Source organism: Mesitornis unicolor, unplaced genomic scaffold (assembly GCF_000695765.1).
Source record: "Mesitornis unicolor isolate BGI_N332 unplaced genomic scaffold, ASM69576v1 scaffold12350, whole genome shotgun sequence".
NCBI classification, from domain to species: domain Eukaryota; kingdom Metazoa; phylum Chordata; class Aves; order Mesitornithiformes; family Mesitornithidae; genus Mesitornis; species Mesitornis unicolor.
The window spans coordinates 23,843-45,402 of NW_010156297.1; the positions used below are offsets into that span (position 1 = coordinate 23,843).

General features: G+C 42.0%; 1 protein-coding gene across 3 annotated transcripts; it reads right to left on the reverse strand.

Moving 5' to 3' along the window:
* Positions 1 to 309: 309 nt before the first annotated feature.
* Positions 310 to 14,285, reverse strand: KLHL8 (kelch-like family member 8). Of its 3 annotated transcripts, none has more exons than XM_010188684.1 (9): positions 13,977 to 14,285; positions 9,539 to 10,087; positions 6,461 to 6,647; positions 5,647 to 5,790; positions 4,725 to 4,836; positions 2,522 to 2,690; positions 1,774 to 1,933; positions 863 to 1,064; positions 310 to 433 (listed from the first exon to the last, which is right to left on the reverse strand). In XM_010188684.1, the coding sequence occupies exons 1-9, from the start codon at positions 14,181 to 14,183 to the stop codon at positions 310 to 312; spliced, it is 1,854 nt and encodes a 617-aa protein (XP_010186986.1). In that variant the 5' UTR covers positions 14,184 to 14,285. The 3 variants fall into 3 exon arrangements, with proteins under 3 accessions (XP_010186986.1, XP_010187057.1, XP_010187130.1); XM_010188755.1 differs by having other exon boundaries at positions 9,539 to 9,859; positions 13,977 to 14,183; XM_010188828.1 differs by lacking the exon at positions 9,539 to 10,087 and having other exon boundaries at positions 13,977 to 14,183.
* Positions 14,286 to 21,560: the final 7,275 nt, after the last annotated feature.

The window sequence follows — 21,560 nt, forward strand, 5'->3', positions numbered from 1 at the left end:
TTCAGCAATAAGTCCCAGCAACAGCTGCCTCAAATGATTCTCAAATTATAACTTCTCAAAAATGGGATGACTGCAGCTCTTGGCAGGTTTTCTCCTGTCAGTCACACTTTTACTCCTTGCTTTCATAGGCTTTTCTGTATCGCTATTGTCACAAAGCCACCAAAAGCTTTATACTTGTAGAAGGTAACATTTTCACAAAGAAAATGTACTGGTTTTATTTATTAACCTAACACACAAAACACAGTGTTTAAAAGCTCTGCAGTGCCCCCACGCTATCATTCCTCTGGAATTTGGAGGAGGCAGCAGAGTTCACATGCAGTCAACAACATTGCTGGATCCTTGGCCCACGTCCCGGATCTGGCTGCTGAGACAAGAGCACACAGACACACCTGCCCCTGCCCTGCAGTGTGACACAGAGCCAACAAGTTCCCACCTAAAGAAGATGGCAGAGGGGGGAAAAAGGAAAGTAAGTTCCTGCCCTTTCTGAGCAAATTGAAAGTACTACTTTTCTGTGTTCGGAATTCTATTATACAACCTAGCTGTTTGCACAAAAACACACCCCGCTAATTTATTATTTCTCCAGTAAATTTAGTGCAAAATCAGATTGTAACAACCAGAAGAGCGTAGATTCTTATTGAATGAAGGGAAGATGACAAGGGATGGAGAAGAGAAGGTGCTTAAATGTTTACAAGAACCACCAAGTGGTGTAAGCAGCATCCCTGCATCACTAGACATGGGTATTACTCAATTATTACCAGGAAACAACAGATAGACTCCTGCTGCATGCTATTTCTGTTATGTTGTGTTTACATATAGGCAGATAGCATTGTCCTATTAAGCCAAATAAAAAATTTTAAATTACCTATTTACTATGGGATCAAATGCTTCCACTGTATTCAGGTATGCGTTGCCATTATGACCTCCAACTGCAAAAATTTTACCCATCAGTGTCGCTATGCCAACGCCACCCCTTGGAGTTGTAAGCTCTGCTACGTATTCCCATCTGTTACTGCGTGGGTCAAACCGCTCCACTGAGCTCAGTGGAGAGTTGTCATCAAAGCCACCTGCAAAGAATCATCATATTATCAGTTTTTAGCCACTTCCAGGGCTGGAGATATCCAAGACTGGCATTATCAGGCTGTTCTCAGCATTCAGTGGGCTATGGTCCAGCTCTATTTCTTTACATGACTTTTACAAGCTCCTAAAAATTAATCTAACATCTCTCCCTCTTGTCGCCATACAAGCATCACCAAGAGTGACAGGTTTCTTCAACTCGCATTGCAAGGAGAATTATTTATATTATTTTTCTCCTTGAATTCATCTTGCACGTAATGAAACAGTTTCTGATTTGGAATAGAAAAAAAATAAAGACCAGTAAAAGGATGGTCTTGATCTTATTTTGGCTCAAGGAAAACAAGCTCTTGCAGTATTTTCAAATAGAACTACAGTGCTTTAAAAGTGTGTGAACTTAAGTTCCTAAAAGGAAACTCAAGATTAGTGAGTCTCGGGAGGATTTTCTATATAGATATATTGTCCAGAACAGTACAGACCTCTTGAAATGTGGGTTAGGAACTGCTTTTTACTTTCTCACTACTATACCTTCATTTAAGGCTCTAGAATTTTATCCTGGTTGCGCTCACTTTCTTCTCCTGCCCAAGAACACCAAGTGCAGGTCAGGTCTATCCGGTTCCCCAGCTCCTCTAGCAACAGCAGCTTCTTCCAAGTGCAAGTACTTGGCAGAAGCAGCACTACAAAATGCCACAGGCTACTCACCGACAACATACAAGCAGCCGTGGAGCTCGCTGACACCATTGCCAGCTCGTCGCTGACCCATCTCTTTCACCTCTATCCACTTATCCAAATGGGGATCGTATTTCTCCACACTGGAAAGAGATGCTACGCCGTCATTGCCACCCACAGCATAAACATGGTTCTAGAAAGGGAACGATTATTTGCAATGTATATGTATTTACTCAGCTTTTCATAAGCAGTCTTAAAATTATAGGAAAACACGCTATATTCATACAATCCTAATTATTTCTTTTATTTAAGAATTCCAACAGCAGAGTTAATTATCTAACAACTTGTAAATGCTGTTTTCCAATTAAAGAATTGAAAAAGTTACATGGTGTTGCAGGTATTTTGCAGCATATACATGGCAACAGGGGGATTAAAGTGCAGATGCATCCAGTACTTTTAAACATAGTACCCATGACAAACCAGGGTCTTCTGCATGAGATGTAATGTATTAGCCTGATGTTGTTAGAAGCGTCCTGGTACTTGCTCACAGTACCTCAAATACTGTTGCAATAGGCAACGCAATTCAATTTGATACAAGTATTATCCTAAATATCCCCACCTTTTGCACACTTCCACAGGATTTTGCTGACCGGAGGTGCTCAGACGCACCAGCGGCTTTTTGTTTAAAATCGTATGTTCTGCTTTGTAAGGTGTAGTTGAAAAGCAGCCCCAGAGGCCGATTCCCCAATTGGCCCTGACTCGGGAGGAGACAGTCACTTACCATGAGGGCAACAGAGCCGACTCCTCCCCTGGGAGTGTTCATTGGGGCGACTGCGCTCCATCGGTCAGACTCCGTGTCGTATCTCTCCACATCGCTGAAGCAAGTGTTGTCATCTAAACCCCCTATTGCATAAATGGGGCCACCAAGGGAGGCAAGAGCGATTCCTCTCCTAAGAAAACCACAGGATCAGTATCTCAGTGCAAAGCTTTAAGGAAAGGGAATGGGACAGTCACATCAAGTGCAGTGTTAACTGACGCACCTGTTTCAGACTATGGGGAAAAAAGTAATTGAACAAGTGATGTTTATAATAAATAATAGTGATGTTTATAATAAATAATGACTAACCGATGTGGCTGACCCTCTGCATACCAGTGTCAGACTTGCAGCATTATCCTGGAAGTCTTTTGTATGTTTGCCTCCCATTAGAGGGGCTCTAGAGTTTTATCTTAACTTCACCTCAGCCTTCCCAGGCACCTGTATGTAAAGGTGTGAGCCTTGAACAGGACTGGTGCAGCTAGAGAAGCATTTTCAGACTGCAAAAAGACAAAGCTCCTGTTTAAAACAAACAAACAAAACCCCAACAAACCAAAAACCAAACATAACAGGGAGGGAGGACATGGAATACTGTTTTGACTGAATGTCACCTAAAGCTTCAGTCCTCTACTAAGATGCGTGGATATAGAAGGTTGTCTTAGTTATTTGATATCTGTACCTTGGTACTCAACTTTACACCTCTTTTCTTGTTTTATTGAACCTGATGGAGAACCAAAAACCTGCTGGCTTTAACTTTATTGGTATAGCTGCTGCTACAGTTTGAGAATTAATTTTTTTGGGGTGATATTAATACACATTAAAAGGCAAACTTGTGTTGGATATTAGATGACTGAACTTTAGCAATATTTAATTGGAATTTCTTCCGTTCTCTTCTTTTTCATTGTCTGTGTTGAAATAGTTGTCAGATTTTTTTTTCTACTAAATCTACCAATACGAGAGTACAATTGGTACTACAAAATTAGAAGTAATGTCATTAAAGAACTTGGTGTAAAGTATGGTCTAGAATGTAAGTGTTAAGTTTCTGCTTTTAACTACTGAGACAGGCGGTTTACCATTTCACTGGGAGCATTCTTGGCTCATGACACTGAGGGCAGGTTTGCAGAGACAGGAGCGAGGGAGGCACAGTCCTTCTACAGAACAAATGTTCTACAGAACAAATTTCAAATTGCCTCAGCAGATAACACAGTCCACACCACAAACAGGTGGCAGTTTTTTCTCCAACAACACCTCCATGAACAGGAGTGGAGCATAGCCAAGGCACAACAGCCCTTTCATTTATCAAAGTACTGATCAGGTAAGAAATGCCACAGAAATCCAGGGCTGATGTTTGGCGAGAATAAGCTGCGGGGGGTGGCAGAAGGGAGGAAGAGGAGCAAGAAACCATTTATAGGAGTCTGGGTCTTCTACTTTGATTGGGTCACAGACACAAATAGCTTTAGGACTTGGTTGTCCTCAGTATTTTACTCTTACCTGTACATGAGACTTTTAGAAACAACAAATAACAAAACAGAATATAGAATTAAGGAAGTTGATTTAAATGAGAGCAGAAACAAAAAAATTACAGATCTGCGAGTCCAGTAGCTCTTTAAAAGAATCATAAGACAAGAAAGATCCACAATCCGATTCTCAGTGTCTCTGGCCTTTTGTGGCTTGTTTCCTGGGCATAAGTTCTGCTGGCAGTTATCTTGCATGTTCTTAAAAAGAGCAAAAAACCCCACCGAACCAGTAAATGAGTTTCAAGTTCTTTATAGGCATAGCAGAAAGGCCCTAGATATCAGAATGGAAGCACAGCTGGAGTTGAAGAGTCCTCTGCTCCAGAAGCCAGGCCCCCCCAAAAAAAGAAAAGCATAATAGGGCAGCAAAAGAAAGCCAAAGCGCAAACATGAGCAATGATACCAGCCACGGCCTATCCCTAGAGCAAAGGATTATGCAGTTTTGCACTGAAATACTTACAGTATGTTAGGCACAAGTTTGTGTTTGTGCAAGTATGTGATGTAGATTTGTGTTTGCTTTATAGCTGGTAAATAAACGTGTCTGATAGCATTCAAGCCCCAGAATAGGAAAAAAAATCCTAAAAATAGCAGAGCTTAGAAACCCAAATAAAGGCAGGACAGACTAAGACTTACATTTTGGATCATGGGATGCATACCTCTTTGTGTTCATTGATGCCTTCATCATCCACTTGTTAGTGAGAGGATCAAATACTTCCATGCTTCCCAAGTGTTCATTTCCATCATGTCCCCCTACTGCATAGACTTTACCTGAAACATACACACAGCGTTTGATACAGAGCCAGCTTGGCAACATTTCCGTTTTCATTTATGTAACATCCCTGCCTATGTGGGGAAAAAAAAACCAAACTCAAATAAAGGTTAAGAGTTTTCAAAGGCTTTCAATATAAGTAAGGACTTTATGTTTTTTACATGCTGTACTCAACCAGAGATCTGTTCTAATGTGGACTTATATACAGAGCTTGAGATATGACAATACAGACAATAAATCTTCCCATAACTTGAGTACTGCAGATCCAGATCAGTTTTGGACATTTGTATCAATCTCTCTAGACTTTCTACGAGGTGAAAAAACATCTCTGTTCTGCAACAAGACAGGGGATATCGTGTACAAGGAAAAGCTGCATCATGGGTGCTAAGCTGCTTTGGGCGGCATGGCCCTGGTTTCAGAAGACAGAGACCCATAAATAAAGGTACGTCTGCTCTTGGAAGAGTTATGGCCTTAGTGACTTGCCTGTATGGATTTAAGTATGAAGAGAGCTAGCATGAGTACTAGCAAATTCTGGGTCACTGCTATGTAAGGCCACTTCTTTATAAATGGATTTTAAAAAAATTATGTCACCTATTAAGGCAACAGGCTATACAGTTTGCAGTAATGTATTTTCAGTAAGCATGCTCTCAGATTGTTTCAGAATCAAAAACCCCTTCATGGGGAAGAAGCTTCACTAAACTTAAGAACATCCAACAGTTAAGCCATTGCAAGAGAGATTTATTTAGTAAGAAGTACCGATTCCAGCAAAAGGAGCAAACAAGTGCCTTTTGAATAGGGTCATTACTGACCTCCTACAGAGATCACACCCACGTGCCTTCTCCTGCTGTTCATTTCAGGGCCAAAGAACCAGTTGTTCCTACTGATAGAGTAACATTCAATGCTGCGAAACGGGTCACCCGATCCACCTCTACCACCAACACAGAACAGCACACCTGAAGAAGACAAAACAGGTTTCCAGAAAACTAGCAGGAAGATGGGGGATAAAGCTGCATAGCAGAGTGGACTGCAAATTATGTAGTTCAGGTGAAGTCACAATTCATAGTCACTGCCCTGCATACTGGATGTTGGATTTTGACATTTGCCTGGCATGCTGTTAAGCCAATGAACCATCTATGCTCTTGCAAAAATAATGTGTATTTTAAATATGCTTTTTGTGATTTTGCTTAGGGACACAAACAGATTGTTTGTTAAATATAACAACATAAAAATTGGGATTTGCAGTAAATATTCATGACTCACTTTTGGTGTAGGTTAGCCAGAGTTTAAAAGTTAGCTCAACCTTCTGGCACCAAAAGGTAAGTGTCCACTGTTTTCTGTATAGCTTTGAGCATACTGCCTGCATGTAACATACTTAACCATTCCAGCTTTAATACAGATAGAGCTGATCAGGATAAATAATGCTTTACGGAAATAAAATGACTGCTAAAGTTCTGCTAGGAAAATGCAGCACATACCTAATTACCAGAGAGGTACACAATGGCTTTTCCCATTTTGCATTAATTCGTTAACACCCATTTATACCAAGCTATCTAACCCTGCACAGCTGCGCCGCTTTTCCTCCACACCACTCCATACTGGATAATCAGACACACATTTAATTACCAGCAGTCTGCTTCCTTGGTGTTGTGCGAATGGAGTACTCAAAGTCTGGCACTGCCCTGCTGCTCAGGTGAAGGTGGTAGTTTCTTGCTTCATCCAGCAAATCCCTACATTTTAGATTCTGCTTGACAATCTCTTCCTTTGCCACAACACCCATAAGGAAACATACGGGCAAGAGAGGCAGCCGTACCTGACAGAAATGAACACAGTTGGAATAACTGGCTGAACTGGCCGAGTCTCACCATTTACACTGACGAACGCACAACAGATGGCAGCTTCAGCCTCAGACTCTTCACTAAAAGAGCGGCTTTCATAGTTTTTCCCCAGAATAACTGATAGGAACAGTTCTTTTTAGTGGCAAACATTTGCTACTACTATTTGCATTTAAGCAGCAGTGGAAAATTGTCCCTTGGCCCAGGCTGAGCAGAGGAAGAAGCGCTGCTGCACGTACTGCAACTGTGCCTGCCCAGCACAATGCAGGCAGTATCTGTGACTTTACCAGGATGGCCTTCTTTGGCCAGTCAGAAAGGAAGCACTGCCAACATGAACTAAGTGTCTATTAAGGAGGTATTCCTAGTGCAGTAACACCTTTCTCTAGCGTAGACTTGACAGACTACAAGATTTTAAAAAATTAAAATAAAATTAAAATTAAACAAAACAAAACAAAAGAAAATAAAATGTTGAGAGCCAATTGTTTCCTTCCCTAAATCCTTCCTGTGGTTCCTCAGAAGAGCTGGTGACCAGGCTGAAGAATGGGAGGGTCTTGCTGGGTGATGCTACCCTGCTACTGGCTGTCACTGCCCAGAGCAATCACCATGGACAGCCTCTCCAAGGCTGCCTTGAAATATCCTCCCTCTTCAGTCATTTATTTCTGCAAATGTTTCATTTGTCCTTGTGAGAGACAGTGAGGAACATGAAGTACAATCAGATTGGGGTGACAAAACAAAGGTGCAAAGATCCAACAGGTGTTAGCAGGGGAGGAACTGAAGTAAACCACTAATGGTGAAGAAGTCCAGAAGCTGGTGCTTCTCAGAGCAGCAGGATGGCACTGTTATATGGTTGATAAGCGGCCCTGTCTTGAAGTAAGCAAGTGTCTCTAACAGTTTTTCCTTACCCACTTGCTTTCAGTCCCATTTCTTCCTTTACTCTGGCCCTGGGTTCTCTTAGGCTGATTAAAAGCACCACTGTAGCCCTACTAACAGACTCGTGAGGTTAGTGATGTGGTCAGAACTCAAGGCTGACAAATTAAAAATCTCACTAAAACAGTGAAACCCATAAGGCTGATTATGATGTGGATAATAACTGTCAAGAAGCCCAGTCCTGTTTTCTGCTAGCAATAATGTCCAAATCAACTGATGGATCCATGTACTTTGGCAAGTAGTAACCCATATTTACAGAAGTGGTTTACTTTTTCCTTGCTTCTCTCCTACAGAGATAGCTCCTGTAAGAAGCTGCTACGAGTTTCCCTGGCTCCAATTCAGACCCGCCTCTGACCAAGGCCAAGCCAGTCAGCGCCTCTGCAAATTATATATTTAAGAGGGGTGCTGCACATGGCCTGCCCCCCAGGCCCCAAGCTGGTCGAGCCTAAGCTCAAGCCCCGCTGCAGATCCAGCCCAAGAGAGCTGGGAACTCTTCAAGAAACAGCATAAGAAGCCTGCAGCAGAGAGAAGAGTGGGATGTGAGAAAAACAACTGCACAAACACCAAGGTCCTTGAAGAAAAGAGGGGGAGGAGGTGCACCAGAGCAGGGGCTGTATGAGAGGGCAGGCTGGCCTGCCTGCAGCCCATGGAGATTCAACGGTGGGGCAGAGGTCCATCTAGGAAGGTGGCTGCGCCCAAGGAAGGCCATGACTCCATGGGAAGTGTGCGATGGAGCAGTCTGTGGGCAGGACTGCATCCTGCAGCTGGGAAGCCCACACTGGAGCAGCTTGTGCGGAAAGTGCAGCCTGGGGGAAGGCTCAAGTTGGAGAAGTTCGTGGAGGACTGTCTCCCATGGGAGGGACACCAAATGGAAGCAGAGGAAGCGTGCGAGCAGTGCTCCCTAACCTTGAAGAGGAAGGGGCATCAGGAACAGTGAAACTGACCACAGCCCCCATTCCCATCCTCCTGTGCTGCTGGGGGGGGGAGGTAAAAAAACTGGGAGCAAAGCTGAGGCCAGGAACAAGGGAAGGGTGGGAGAAGGTGTTGACTTTCAAGATCTGGTTGTACATCTCATTATTCCACTCTTATGTTACTGGTAACAAATGAAATTGTTTTGTTTTTCCCCAAGTTGAGTCTGTTCTCTGCCATAACCTTAAGTGGTGAGTGATCCCTCCCTCAACTTGTCTCAACCCAGAAGCCCTTGGTTATATTTTCTCCTGCTCATCCCATCAGTGGGAGGAGTAAGAGAGCAGCCAAGTGGTGCTCAGTTGCCTGCTGGGCTTAAACCACGACAATAGGGCTTGTATCAAGTCTAAAGGATTAAACTGCAAATTCCTTTCAGATCCTACAAGTAAGGAGCAGTGCTAGTCTAGTGAGCATTAAAAGGTCTACCATATGTTTCATAGACTGCTCGTAGAGGTTACACATCTCAGTCTTTTGTTAAATATATAGAACATTCTAGACACAGCACAACTTGATGTGGTATCTCCACTGCAGTTTTACTTTCCAAGCCATGTAACAAGAATCCTTGTCACTTTGCTCTCCTTTTTTAAGTACAAATACTTACCAACAAGGGAAGCAAGCGTTTCAGGCTGTAGTAGTATTGAACCACATGAAGTGAGAGCTTTTATGTTCTCCACTTCACTATGTGTAAATCTAAGAAGTTTCTGCTCTAGCATAAGTGCAGCCTTTTTGTTGGTTCCTCATCCCCCAGCCATGAGCATAAAGTGAGTATTCTTCTCTCTACAGAAATTGGAGAATATGACTTCTTCCTGATATTCAAGATATCTAACATGCCACTGTCAGCTCACAACTGTGACTAGCAGGTGAGGCACCAAATGGTAAGAACATTTTTCATCTTGAAATCTACCTAAGTACAAACAGCTAATAATAGAACTAAACCCCTAAAGAGTGAGGCACCCAGTGACCCTGTCTGCCCTACCTGCGCAAGTATTTCATCCAGCCACGTGGCATGATGCTGTGGATTGGCTAGTAACCACTTGATAGCAGCGTTGTAAACTTGCTTTTCATTTTCAATATTCAGGTCACTGGAGGACAGGAGTTTATGGAGGTGCTGTGGTGACACGCTCACAAAGTCTTCGCACTCCACCACTTCAGTAAAATGTTCGCAAGCGTACTGATCGGCCATCTCCATCAAGTCAATGCGGTTGTGACTCTCTGCAAACGCTCTGACCGCCAGGCAGTTGGAGGGATGGAAGTGCAGCTTCATGTATTCGCAGCACGCCTTTGCTACCAGTTCCACCTGAAGAATGCAAGCAGCGTACAGAAGAGGCTGGACATTATCCACCGTCAGAGTAAGCCGGGAGGAGTACACAAATTTCACTAGATCTTGTATTGTATCACCATCAAAATCCTTGATCTCGATCAATGTCTGCTTGGCTTCAGCCATTTCGGAGAGAAACATGGCTCTGAAGTAAGGTATAACACAAGCTAGCACCAGTTTGTGGCAGGAGATAAGCTTTGAACCAACCTGAAAAAAAACCCAAATCATAATCTTTTACTGAAACATCCGTTTCAGTTAGTTTCTTTCAGCTATAAAGGAAAGGACAGGTAAACTGAAATTAAAATTCTAGACTTGGATATTAATTGAGCTACTGCATTTGCCCTGTACTTCTGACTTTAGATCTATGCATCCCAAGCAGACCAGAGTTGTAACTTGGCCACCAGAGCAGCACAAGACCTTAACACCAGGAGGCAATAGCATCAGAGCACCAAGCTCTTTTTCCTTGTCCCAGTCTGAGCTAAACAGAAATAATTCTCTATTCAGTGATTTTCCTTTTCAGTTTAGTCTCTTCTAAGTGACTGTACTTTCTGAAACTAACGGCATGTGTTTCCAGTGTTGGCATCTTGGACTGACAGGCCTGGGGTTGATAGTTACTACTAGAACGGAATGCAAATATAGGTCTTGCTAATACGTGCTCGTATGGAGACCAAGGCCACTGCCACGTCACGGGTGCTGTGCTGAGGTGTTGTAAGTGAGGTGTCGCACCTGCAGGGAGGAGCAAACAGGACAGATGACCCAAAACTGACCAACAAGGTATTCCATCCCATATATAAAGCTGAGGGATCACAAGGGTCAAGTTCTCTTCTTCTGCCATGGACTCTGCCAGCTCATCCGCATTTGATCCCAATCCGTGCGTTCCTGAATCCAGCTCCCACCACTGCTGACTGAGGTCTGGGACTTTTCCAGTGCCCCACAGTGTCTTTGGTGACATAATCATCATTGAGGGTGGGGAAAAGGGTTCAATATTGGTTTTGTGTATATTTGTATATACTTCATTCTTTTCCTATTTAGATTATTACTTTTCCATATTATTGTTATTGTTTCATTAAACCTGTCTTAGTTTTCTTTTCCAACCCATAAGTCTCTCTCCCTTATTCTCTTTATCTTTACCCTCTGGCAGAGGGGAGAGGGGTTAATAGAGAGCATTAATCATTCATTTACTGGCCAGCCCAGCCCTAAACCTTGACATTCCTTTAAGAGTCATGTCCTATTTTTTAAATGAAACATCCTCAGGGACCTTCTAGATCCACGTTGGAAACAGGAAGAAACTGCTAGCCATTTGTTCGGTTTATGCAAATTCAGAGATTTTAAGGGGGTGGGAATTTAGAGAGACATTTTTAGACTACTTAATTTAAACCCCTGCACTTTTACTACAGTTAAAGAATTAATAATGCTGTTTATAGAAGCAAATTCATGTAAAACTGCAGTAATAACAGCTATTGCAGGGGTTATTAAAAGTTACCAGTTACTTCAGTTCAAGATTTTAGAAGCTGTTTAGCCACAAAAGATATAGTACTCCCCATAAAGAAGAGGTTATTTTTCAAAACTCTCATCAGAAAGTGCAAAACAGGTATTCACTTACAAAATTCCAGAATTCAATTACATTAAAAGACAGCATAAATATTGAATTACTTAGGTAAATGACCAATCCAACACTTAGCCGTGTTACAACAGTGCTTTCTTACAGCCTTCATCATTCTGTAGTCTCCACTAATATAAAGGGATGGCTGAGTTCAGCAATTTCCCTGACAGCCTTGAATGACATCTTCTGCAATTAAAAAAAAAGGATATTGAATTATAAAGGATACAATTGCTCTACCCTTGTTGAAAGTGTGTATTATCAACACAAGTTTAACCTGCCTGACACACACCAATTACAAGAGGGGAAAAGATGGATGGCTCAGTGTGAGTTCATTAGATCACTCCAGGAGGAATAATTCATCGACCAACTAAATGAACAACAAAAAAACAGACCAATAGGAGAAAAGCAGATGGTATGCATCTGCCACTACTACTTCTGACAGGGAGCTGTTCATACAACAGGAGAAGTACAGTAAGTGAAAATCCACATTTTAACTCCTTGGAGCAAAGGAAGTCTCCCTGCGTGTGCCCATGATTTATTACTTTACTGTAACAGTGTCAGCACTCCCAACTATAGTACTGATGCAAAAAGATGCTACCTGCTCTATCAGGAAAAGCTCCTAGGCCATTCACACCTTCAGAGATTTTTTATTCTGCCCATCATCCCACTCTCTAATTAGATCTTTCTTTTGAATTAAGTGGCTGCAGTATTTTATTCAAATCTGCTTAAGGATCTAGCATGTTCTTGGTATTTCAAAGTCAGAGTTCTCCTCCAGTTACTAACTATCACAGATTAAAAATCACATTTTGAGAGCCAGCAGTTAAATCAATAATTGGTCTGACAACAGCAGTGACAAAACTGCTCGCTATCGTAGGTCATGCACAAAAGCAGAAAGCTCAGTATAGCAGTAATTATTCTCAAAACATGAGAAATGCTTGAGCACTACAGAAAGAAAAAACAAGCCCTCCAGAAAATTCTAGTTCAATAGACAGTAACCAGTCACTGAAAAGCACTGATTTAGGAAGCCTTATGGTAAGACGTGCATAGGCTGATTTAGCCTCCATAGATTATATTCTCCACTTGAGGACTGCAAGTCAAGTAACACAATCCAGTATTCGTACATTACCAAAGTAGCCTCACGCAAATAGTACAAATGAACAGTAATACAAGCCTAACTTAGGGAAAATCAAACTGTAGCCATAGGCAAGTATATTTTCCAATCTAAGTTACCCTAGCAGGAGTACAGGTTTAACTATGCTTATAAGACCTTCTTCCCTTTTTGCAAGGGTGGGTGGAAAGGGAGAAAGGCAAGGATGAGGTGAAGAAAAGGGAAGAAAAGGGTTAAGAGTTCTGACATGAATGTTCTTCCCTAAAAGACCTTTTAAAACGACAGATGTAAAACACCCTGATGATAAGCTCTCAGTCAAGTTCTGTTTCATGGTGCTCATGTTGTCTGGAGCAGTTTTGATATTGTCATTCAGTGTCCTGTGAGCATTAACTGTTATGAGCCACTGGACCTATTCTGCTGTTGCATCTAGTGCCTCGTGACAGGCAATCAAAGAATCTAGTATCTGCTGTGAAGCACAACAGAAAAATGTTCTTGTTCATTTTACTCCTGCTATCCACAGGGACAGAAGGGAGAGAAATCCTTTTCCTCTTAGAGATTTCCGTTGTCTACCAAGCATTTAAAAGTGATGGGATGCCTGCTGGAGGGCACCAGGGACACACATCTGTCAAAGGTCTTCCCTGTTAATATGTAATAGTAAAAGTGGCAAGCAATTTCTCCCAAAGGCATCTGCCATTTGTTCTTGGCACAGGAACTACGCTTACCCTCTTCTTCTTAACTAACTATCTTGTACCATTAAGATGTCTTAAACAATACTTGATGTTTGTAGGTGCTGGCAGCCACTGTTACGGATGCTAGATATAAATTTATTGTGATCAGGATGTAAGTAATATACAGCCTGTTACAGAGAACGCATTAAAGCAATGCTGTGCAAGAATTGTAGAACTGGTGTCCTCTTTCTCCTTATTCTCTGATCAGCTGCAGAACATAGTTGTCTGGTTGGTTTGTTTGAGGAATGCTAGAAGTTAGATTTGTTCCAGAAAGCTCTTTAGGCAGGAAAGATCTAGCAGGGCATCACAGAATGCAAAAATAGAGATAAAATTGGGGATGAAAGTGTGTGAGAATGAACAGGCTACAAGGAGCAGAAATTGCACAGTAATACACTGATCAACTCTAGGAACTTGCTTAGAAGGCAAGTTTGGTGAGGTCAGTGTCACATACTTCCTCTCTCAGACTGTCGAAATCTTAAGTGTTTACATTTCAGTAGTGAACTTCCTAAGTTAGGAAGAAAAACCCCACAAGCGTATCTAGAGATGCCTCAGACCCAATGGCTGTTCTGGCTTCTAGATCCCTGCCCAAATTCACAGCACACCCATTCATAGCTTAATCTTCAGACTGTTAAATGCAACAGATGTCGACAATATCACCTTCAGTGTAACATCGCAGAGCTCTCCAGCTTCAAAGAAGTGAAGAAGAGAACTGTGAAAATCCTTCCACGCCTCATTTGCTTCAAACACAAAGATATCATCTTCACCATCACTGTTGGAAGACCTAGTTTGCCGCTGCTGCTGCTGCCTTTTTCCCTTTATCAGATGTTGTTTTGCCTGCTCTGGGACCATGGATTCTGAAGCCATTGGCTGTTTCTTCTTTCACTGCATGAATCTTCAAAAACTCCCACCAAGACAAAATCCAGCCCATCAGGAGTCACGGCAGTTTAGTTCTGTTCATCTTCCTGCATAAAAAAATTAAAAACACAGAAAAAGCAGATAAGACATTAGGTACTCCAAGTACCTAACACTTTGATCACATCTTATAAATACTACCTATAATCTTACTTGGGGAAGCTGACAGAAGGGGGTGGAGGGAGACCCACAGACAAGAATCCTATGCAGGTACCTCTCGGAGTAGCCACTGTTTGGGAACTTGTTGCCCACGCTTCTTGAAAAAAAGACACGCAAAGGAAAAGGCAATATTTATCTCCGACAACATTTTTAATCTCTACACTGTGGACTGTAGAAGACCAGAAAGGAAACGGCCCACAGACAGCTGCACTTCTTTGGTCCCTAAATAGCATCTTATCACTGCTGCCACAGACAGACTACTGATCTGACTCTGATCGGTATTTTGTACATACATACTACTCAGCTTTCCTAGGTCTCTTCAAAAGCTAAAGCAATCCTTAAGTGTTTTGTGCATTTATGCAAATGTAAGCAAAATATAAAAAGCTTCTACCGAACTAGAGAGAGCAAAAATTTATGTTTACAGAAAAAACTCGGAAAGTAAATTACTTTATTTTATCTAGCAACCTTATCAATCAACAGATTGATATTTAAAGCATGACAGTCAGTGTTATGTAAAAGATTGTTCCTGCTTGCTAGCTTTTATTTTAGATTAGATTAAGAACCTGAAGATACACAAGTCCATGTGATTCGATGAGATTCATCCATGGGTCCTGAGAGAACTGGTGCATGAACCTGCCAAACCACTATCCAGCATATTTGAAAGGTCATGGCAATCTGGTGAAGTCCTGGCTGACTGGAAAAGGGGAAACATAAACCCCATTTTCAAAAAGGGGAAAAAAGGAAGACCTGGGGAACTATCGTCCAGTCAGTCTCACCTCTGTGCCTGGCAAGATCATGGAGTAGAACCTCCTGAAGGCTCTCCTAAGGCACATGGAGAATGAAGACGAGGTGACTGTTGTTAACCAACATGGCTTTACCAAGGGCAAATTGTGCCTCACCAATTTGGTCACTTTTATAATGGAGATACAGCTTTGGTGGATAAGGGAAGAGCAACCGACAACATCTACCTGAACTTGTGCAAAGCATTTGATACTGTCCTGCGTGACATCCTGGCCACGAAACTGGAAAAGTGTGGATTTGATGGATGGACCACTCGCTGGATAAGGAATTGGCTGGATGGTCACACTCAGAGAGTTGTGGTCAATAGCTCAGTGTCCAAATGGAGACCAGTGAGAAGTGGTGTTCCCCAGGAATCAGGACTGGGACCAGCACTGTTTAACATCTTTGTCAGCGACATGGACAGCGGGGATCGAGCGCACCCTCAGCAAGTTTGCAGATGACACCAAGCTGGGTGGTGCAGTTGAAATGCTGGAAGGAAGGGATGCCATCCAGAGGGACCTGGACAGGCTGGAGAGGTGGGCCAGTGCCAAACTCATGAAGTTCAACAAGGCCAAGTGCAAGGTCCTGCACCTGGGTAGGGGCAATCCCAAGCACAAACACAGGCTGGGCAGAGAATGGCTCGAGAGCAGACCCGAGGATAAGGACTTGGGGATGTCAGTTGATGAAACACCCAACATGAGCCAGCAATGTGCACTTGCAGCCCAGAAGGCCAACTGCATCCTGGGCTGCAGCAAAAGAAGTGTGGCCAGCAGGGTGAGGGAGTTGATTCTGCCCCTCTACTCTGCTCTCCTGAGACCCCACCTGGAGTACTGCATCCAGTTTTGGGGACCACAACATAAAAAGGACATCGAACTGTTGGAGCAGGTTCAGAGGAGGGCCACAAAGATGATCAGAGGGCTGGAGCACCTCCCTTACGAGGACCAGCTGAGAGAGTTGGGGCTGTTCAGCCTGGAGAAGAGAAGGCTCTGGGGGGACCTTATTGCAGCCTTCCAGTTAGTGAAGGGGTCCTACAGGAAAGCTGGGGAGAGACTTTTTACCAGGGCAGGTAGCAACAAAACGAGGGGGAATGGTTTTAAACTGCAAGAGGGTAGGTTTAGACTAGATATTAGGAAGAAATTCTTTACTGTGAGGGTGGTGAGACACTGGCACAGGTTGCCCAGGGAAGTTATGGATGCCCCCTCCCTGGAAGTGTTCGAGGCCAGGTTGGACAGGGCTTTGGGCAGCCTGGTCTGGTGGGAGGTGTCCCTGCCCATGGCAGGGGGGTCAGACTAGATGATCCTTAAAGTCCTTTCCAACCCAAACCATTCTATGGTTCTGTTATTACAGTTACCCACCTTAATTGCACATATTTAAGGTGGAAAAGATTTATATAACTCAGACTAAGGGAATCTTAGCTGTACTGGTATCACAGCTTTCACAGGGTTGAAAGACAAATTAGGGATACCACAGACAATGCAGAAAAGGCTTGTTCTGCTTCTGTCACTCAAATATTTAACTCTTCCTGCTACTGGGAACTCCAGTTAGGTTAAGTTTTAAGTTGACCTTTTTATTAAAAAAAAAAAGTTAAGCTGTAGGGAAGAACATTTTTTTCCAATTCAGTAGCATAATTTAAGTTTCGGCTCTGTGTGTCTAAAATCCGTGACAACATACATCCCATGAACTCAGTGAGATTTAGGCTGTGCATCGACATGCTTTGTGGAAGATTACAAAGTCCACAAGAAAAAACAAGTACTGTTTAAAAACATGGAGTTACTGATTCAGCTTACAAGTCAGAGTTCTGTTAGACTTTGCCAAGGAAAGCAAATAATTCTGTAATGTTTTAAGACAAAGTCTCTGGATAGCAGATAAAATATTTAGTAGCATTGGCTAGCTTTGGTTTTCATGTTTTCTGGCTAATTTATTGTGCATTCATTCTTCATTCTCCACCAACAGTTGACGGTTGTTGTAGTTCAGTGATTTCTGCTCATGGGCTCTGGTGTTGGAGGAAGTGGACTGACTCGAGGAAGTGGACTGACTTGAAGTAACAAAAAATTCTTCTACAATAAAAATGTAAGTCATGGGCCTGGGAGGAGAACTGATTATCTTCTGGTATCTGTGCCTCTTAGTAAATGTACAACTCTCCATGCATCAGTGCTGAAGAAGGAGCAGGAAGTGACTTGAGGCAATCACTTATTTCTGCTCTAGGTCACAGGGCTGTTGGCTACACTGGACCAGGCAGGTTAAAGTGAGATCAAATGTGCCTAGAATATTCACCAATGCTGCTGTAAGCAAGGTAAGTATTATTTCTTTAAGAGACATATAAGAGAAAGATCATACTTCTTCCAAAAGCATAAACTAGCTCAAAGATATTACACATCACAGGATACTTACATAGTTTATAGCAAGGAATACCTTTTTCTGATGAAAACTTAACTTTTATTATGCCAGATTTGACAAATTACAATACTAAGGTGTTTTTCTAGTCTAAGAGGAAAAATCTTGGTATTTTGGTCCTCTTCTTTTAACTTCAAATTGATCCTCCACTACTGGTACTCACTAACTTTGCTTTGTTTTACGTGTCCTTTGAAAAGGTCACTATTATCATTGAGACATGAAGCTAACACAGAGTGTCAGATGTAACCTACTGAAATTACAAAAGTGAACATAGACAAGCAAGAGGGAAAAGAGACGCTAAAATGCCGTACAAGGGTTTAGAAAAGCATTATGTATTATTCATTCAGAAGAAAGACATAGCATCTTTCACCTACACTTCTAGGGAACTATTGCTTATTTTGGTTCTTAACTGACACTCTCACTTCACTGCTCCCCAGCCCCTCACACATAACAGTATTTTTACAGCTGAGTAGAAATGTTGCTTTCAGACAGAACTGCCTCTACTAAACAGGAGATCGCAGCTCCCAAGTCATACGGTTTTTCCATCTGGCATATCTGCTATGTTTATCCTCATGCTTTAATTGCAACTGCACATATACTTTCCAAAACTGTGGCTCAAGTAAAAGAGGTTGATGGTATTCTGGGTATGCCATTGTAACGACCAACACAAAACCTATGAGTCTTAAGATAAATCAGTGCTCTTGGGGTGACTTTATTTTTTTTTAATGTCTTAAAGAAACTGAGCCATAATAAAAAGCCAAACATAACTGATTTCAGACAATGCTTTTCATCCATATCTGATGGTTATAACAAATTAAGCTCTTGGAGATGCTCCGAGCTCTCACCTGTAAGAAGAAAAGTTGAACACATATTTGGATTGATATATTTACCACATACTAAGTACACACTTGATACTGCAGGGGAAGAAACTAGAAATCACATCAGAGGAGATCAAGGCCATTACTCACACACATTGCCAGAGACAGGAGAATCATTATGTACCAGAGAGCTCCCAGTATGGCAAATAAGTGCATGGGAACATGAGAGCAAGTAAGTTACTGGTCCTCAGGCAAAAAAGGAACTTTCTGTGATATGTTAAAAATAAACATGTGTAATAAAACCTTAAGGAAAACTTCAATTTAATTTTGATGAGATTTTGTGACAGATAATAATTATCTTAGATAAGATTTTTATTCTTTCCCCAAGTCACCAATTCAGGAGCACCTTGTTTCTGTGACACACTTTAATTATCCAAATCTTTTTCAATACCTACCCATAAATCCTCTACTTGTCTTAATCACTGCTTCTCCCAGTTAGAGTATTCAAAACCTGCCTGGACGCATTCCTGTGTGACCTACTCTAGGTGATCCTGCTCTGGCAGGGGGGTTGGACTGGATCGTCTGTCGAGGTCCCTTCCAACTCCTAATGTTCTGCGATTCTGTGTGATTCAAACAATTGAAGGAGGGCTAGGTCACTGCATATATCCAGTTGGGTCTTAATAATTAAGGGTTATCAAGCTGTACCTGGCTTAGAAACATCGCTGTTATCAATGATATTGTCTCTTTCAGAAAATAGTATTACAGATATAAAACACGATATTAAGATCATGTATTGAGGTGTATGATACAATTTGTAATGACCCAGGCAGAAAGAGAGAACAGATGTTTCATGCAGAGAAAATGCTGGTTTGGACAGATCTAAATGCCTGGCTATAGGTCTCTACTGTTCTCAGATTTGAAACAGAACAGAAATGAGTTTTAGTAGCAGCTCAATCAAGATAAAAAACTCTGGAAATCTGAAGGTCATGCAGAAGTCATGAAGGTCAGAATATTTCATCTTCAAACCTACTCCTCCTTCCAGCTTGAAATGCATGGTAAATAATTATGTCACTGCACACCCTTGAAAGGATGCCACATGAAAAGAGCAAGAAGTTGAAGTTGCATTTTCACATCTCTAATTATATAGTTTACTAGCTTAAGAACCACTAGCTAGGAGGATTAACCATCATTTTGGTTAGCCTGCATGATGCTCTGTTAATTATGTACTAAGAATCCACAAATGGAGACAGAAAAGCCACTTACAGATCTGCTCCTCAAATCAACAGTAATACAACAGTAACACCACACTGCTTGAGGTTAGTTTAGTACCGGGTGAATGCTGCAGCCCTACATGCAGAGTCTTTCCTCTCTAGAACAAAACTGCCATGGCCATTTAAAACCTCAATAACATGCTCCATTTTCATCTTGGCAATTATGTCTTCCAAGCTTCACTACAGTCTAGTATTTTAATTACACTAAGAGTGTAAGTGACCATCACAGAGTGACTGACTCTAAGGAAATGAAAGGAAGTGCTTTATTCATAACATCATCTGTTGTTATTCCTTGTAGACAGCTGCTTGACACTTCCTATAAAGGAGTCTGAATAAAAAATCCAAACCACACATTGTTTATAGCTCACCATTGTTTGCTGAGAGCAGGTCAGTCATTTCATGTTAAATATTTAGAACTAATATTTAAATACATATTTAGAACTAATATTTAGAAACATTTATTTTCAAGTTAAATATTTAGAAATATTGATGATGTTTGCTGTTTCCAGAGCACAGCTGTTCCAGACCCACCTCAGAGTCAGGGTTCTGGTCCTCAGCCACGGGACCGAGGATCCCCTCCTAGCTATTCCTCACTATCAAACTTAGAAAAGTAATCAGGGATAGGAGACTAAGAACAAGCATGTTATCTTTTATCTGCTGCCATTCAGATAACGATAACATCCTAAAGTGAAGAAACTTTGATTCAGACATTCTAGTTAAATTATCTGAATTAAGTGTAAAATTCCTCAAGTCAGACAGAGTACTTATATTCCGTAGATGTAAAATACCTCAAATAATTGTAAAGCAAAAAGAAGATGAAGACATTTGACAGTGGCAAGACGGGAACAAGGCTCTGTTTTCCTCTGTTGTGAAATCAAACCCCAGGAATCCTGGTCACCAAGCCGACCCAGATGTTGGAGTATACACTGCCTCCTCCACCTGTGCAGTACTTTGGGAGACAGTGCCCCAGAAAGAGAGGATGGTCCTCGTTCTTCCACTGACACAAGGAAGGAAGACATTTCAGTGACAGAGAAGGGAAATGAAACCATGACTCCTACTATAACCACAACTAGGCAGTGTTCAGATGCAGGGTATGATACCTTGTAGATCCAGTGCTCTTTATGTGCAGTGATACTGAAGCCCAGGAGAACTCAAGGTACAGGTGAAGTGTCACCAACAATCCTGTATATAATTTCAGTTACCCACCCACAGGATGAACAAAAATCATGTTCTAATCTGTGCAAAGAAGGGCAGTTTGCCTCACTCAAGAAAACAAAAGGGCCTGTTAATTGGAGGAGACAAGAAGTTTGCCTTCTGTAAAAGCAAAGTTTGTAGCCCTGTGGGCAAGGAGGTTTTAGAAGCGACTTGAGCATGAACAGACTGAACACATATAAATATACACAAGTTTGTATGTGTGGCTATCTAAAACTAGCTTGTTTAATACAGAACCTGGTGAGTCTCTGGATAATTACATGCTGGTGCTGCTGATCACCAGATTAGATAAGCATACGCAGTGACAAGATCTTCTTCAATCCAATCTAGCTAACAGAGAAAGTCTAGCTGTTGTCCTGTGTTGTACTAAGAAAACTTTCACATTTGAAGAGGGCAGCTGGCAGAGCTAAGAAGGAGACAGAGGAAGAGGAGTGGGAAGGGCAGGAGGCAGCTGCAGTGCAAACTGCGGCCAAGCAGCATCTTTGGCAGTGACTGCACAAGCAGCTGTTCAGTCTGGTTACAGCTGCATCACCAAGAAGGAACAAGGAGGAAAATATATTTTAAAAAAAGGTGTAGGAAAACTCCAGTGCTCTCCCCGTCTCCACTCACCAATTCCATCAAAGAAGTTATGGAAATCTCATGCAAAACTGCTCAGATGCCCATGCTGATTAGGTCAAATTAGACAAGACCGGAAA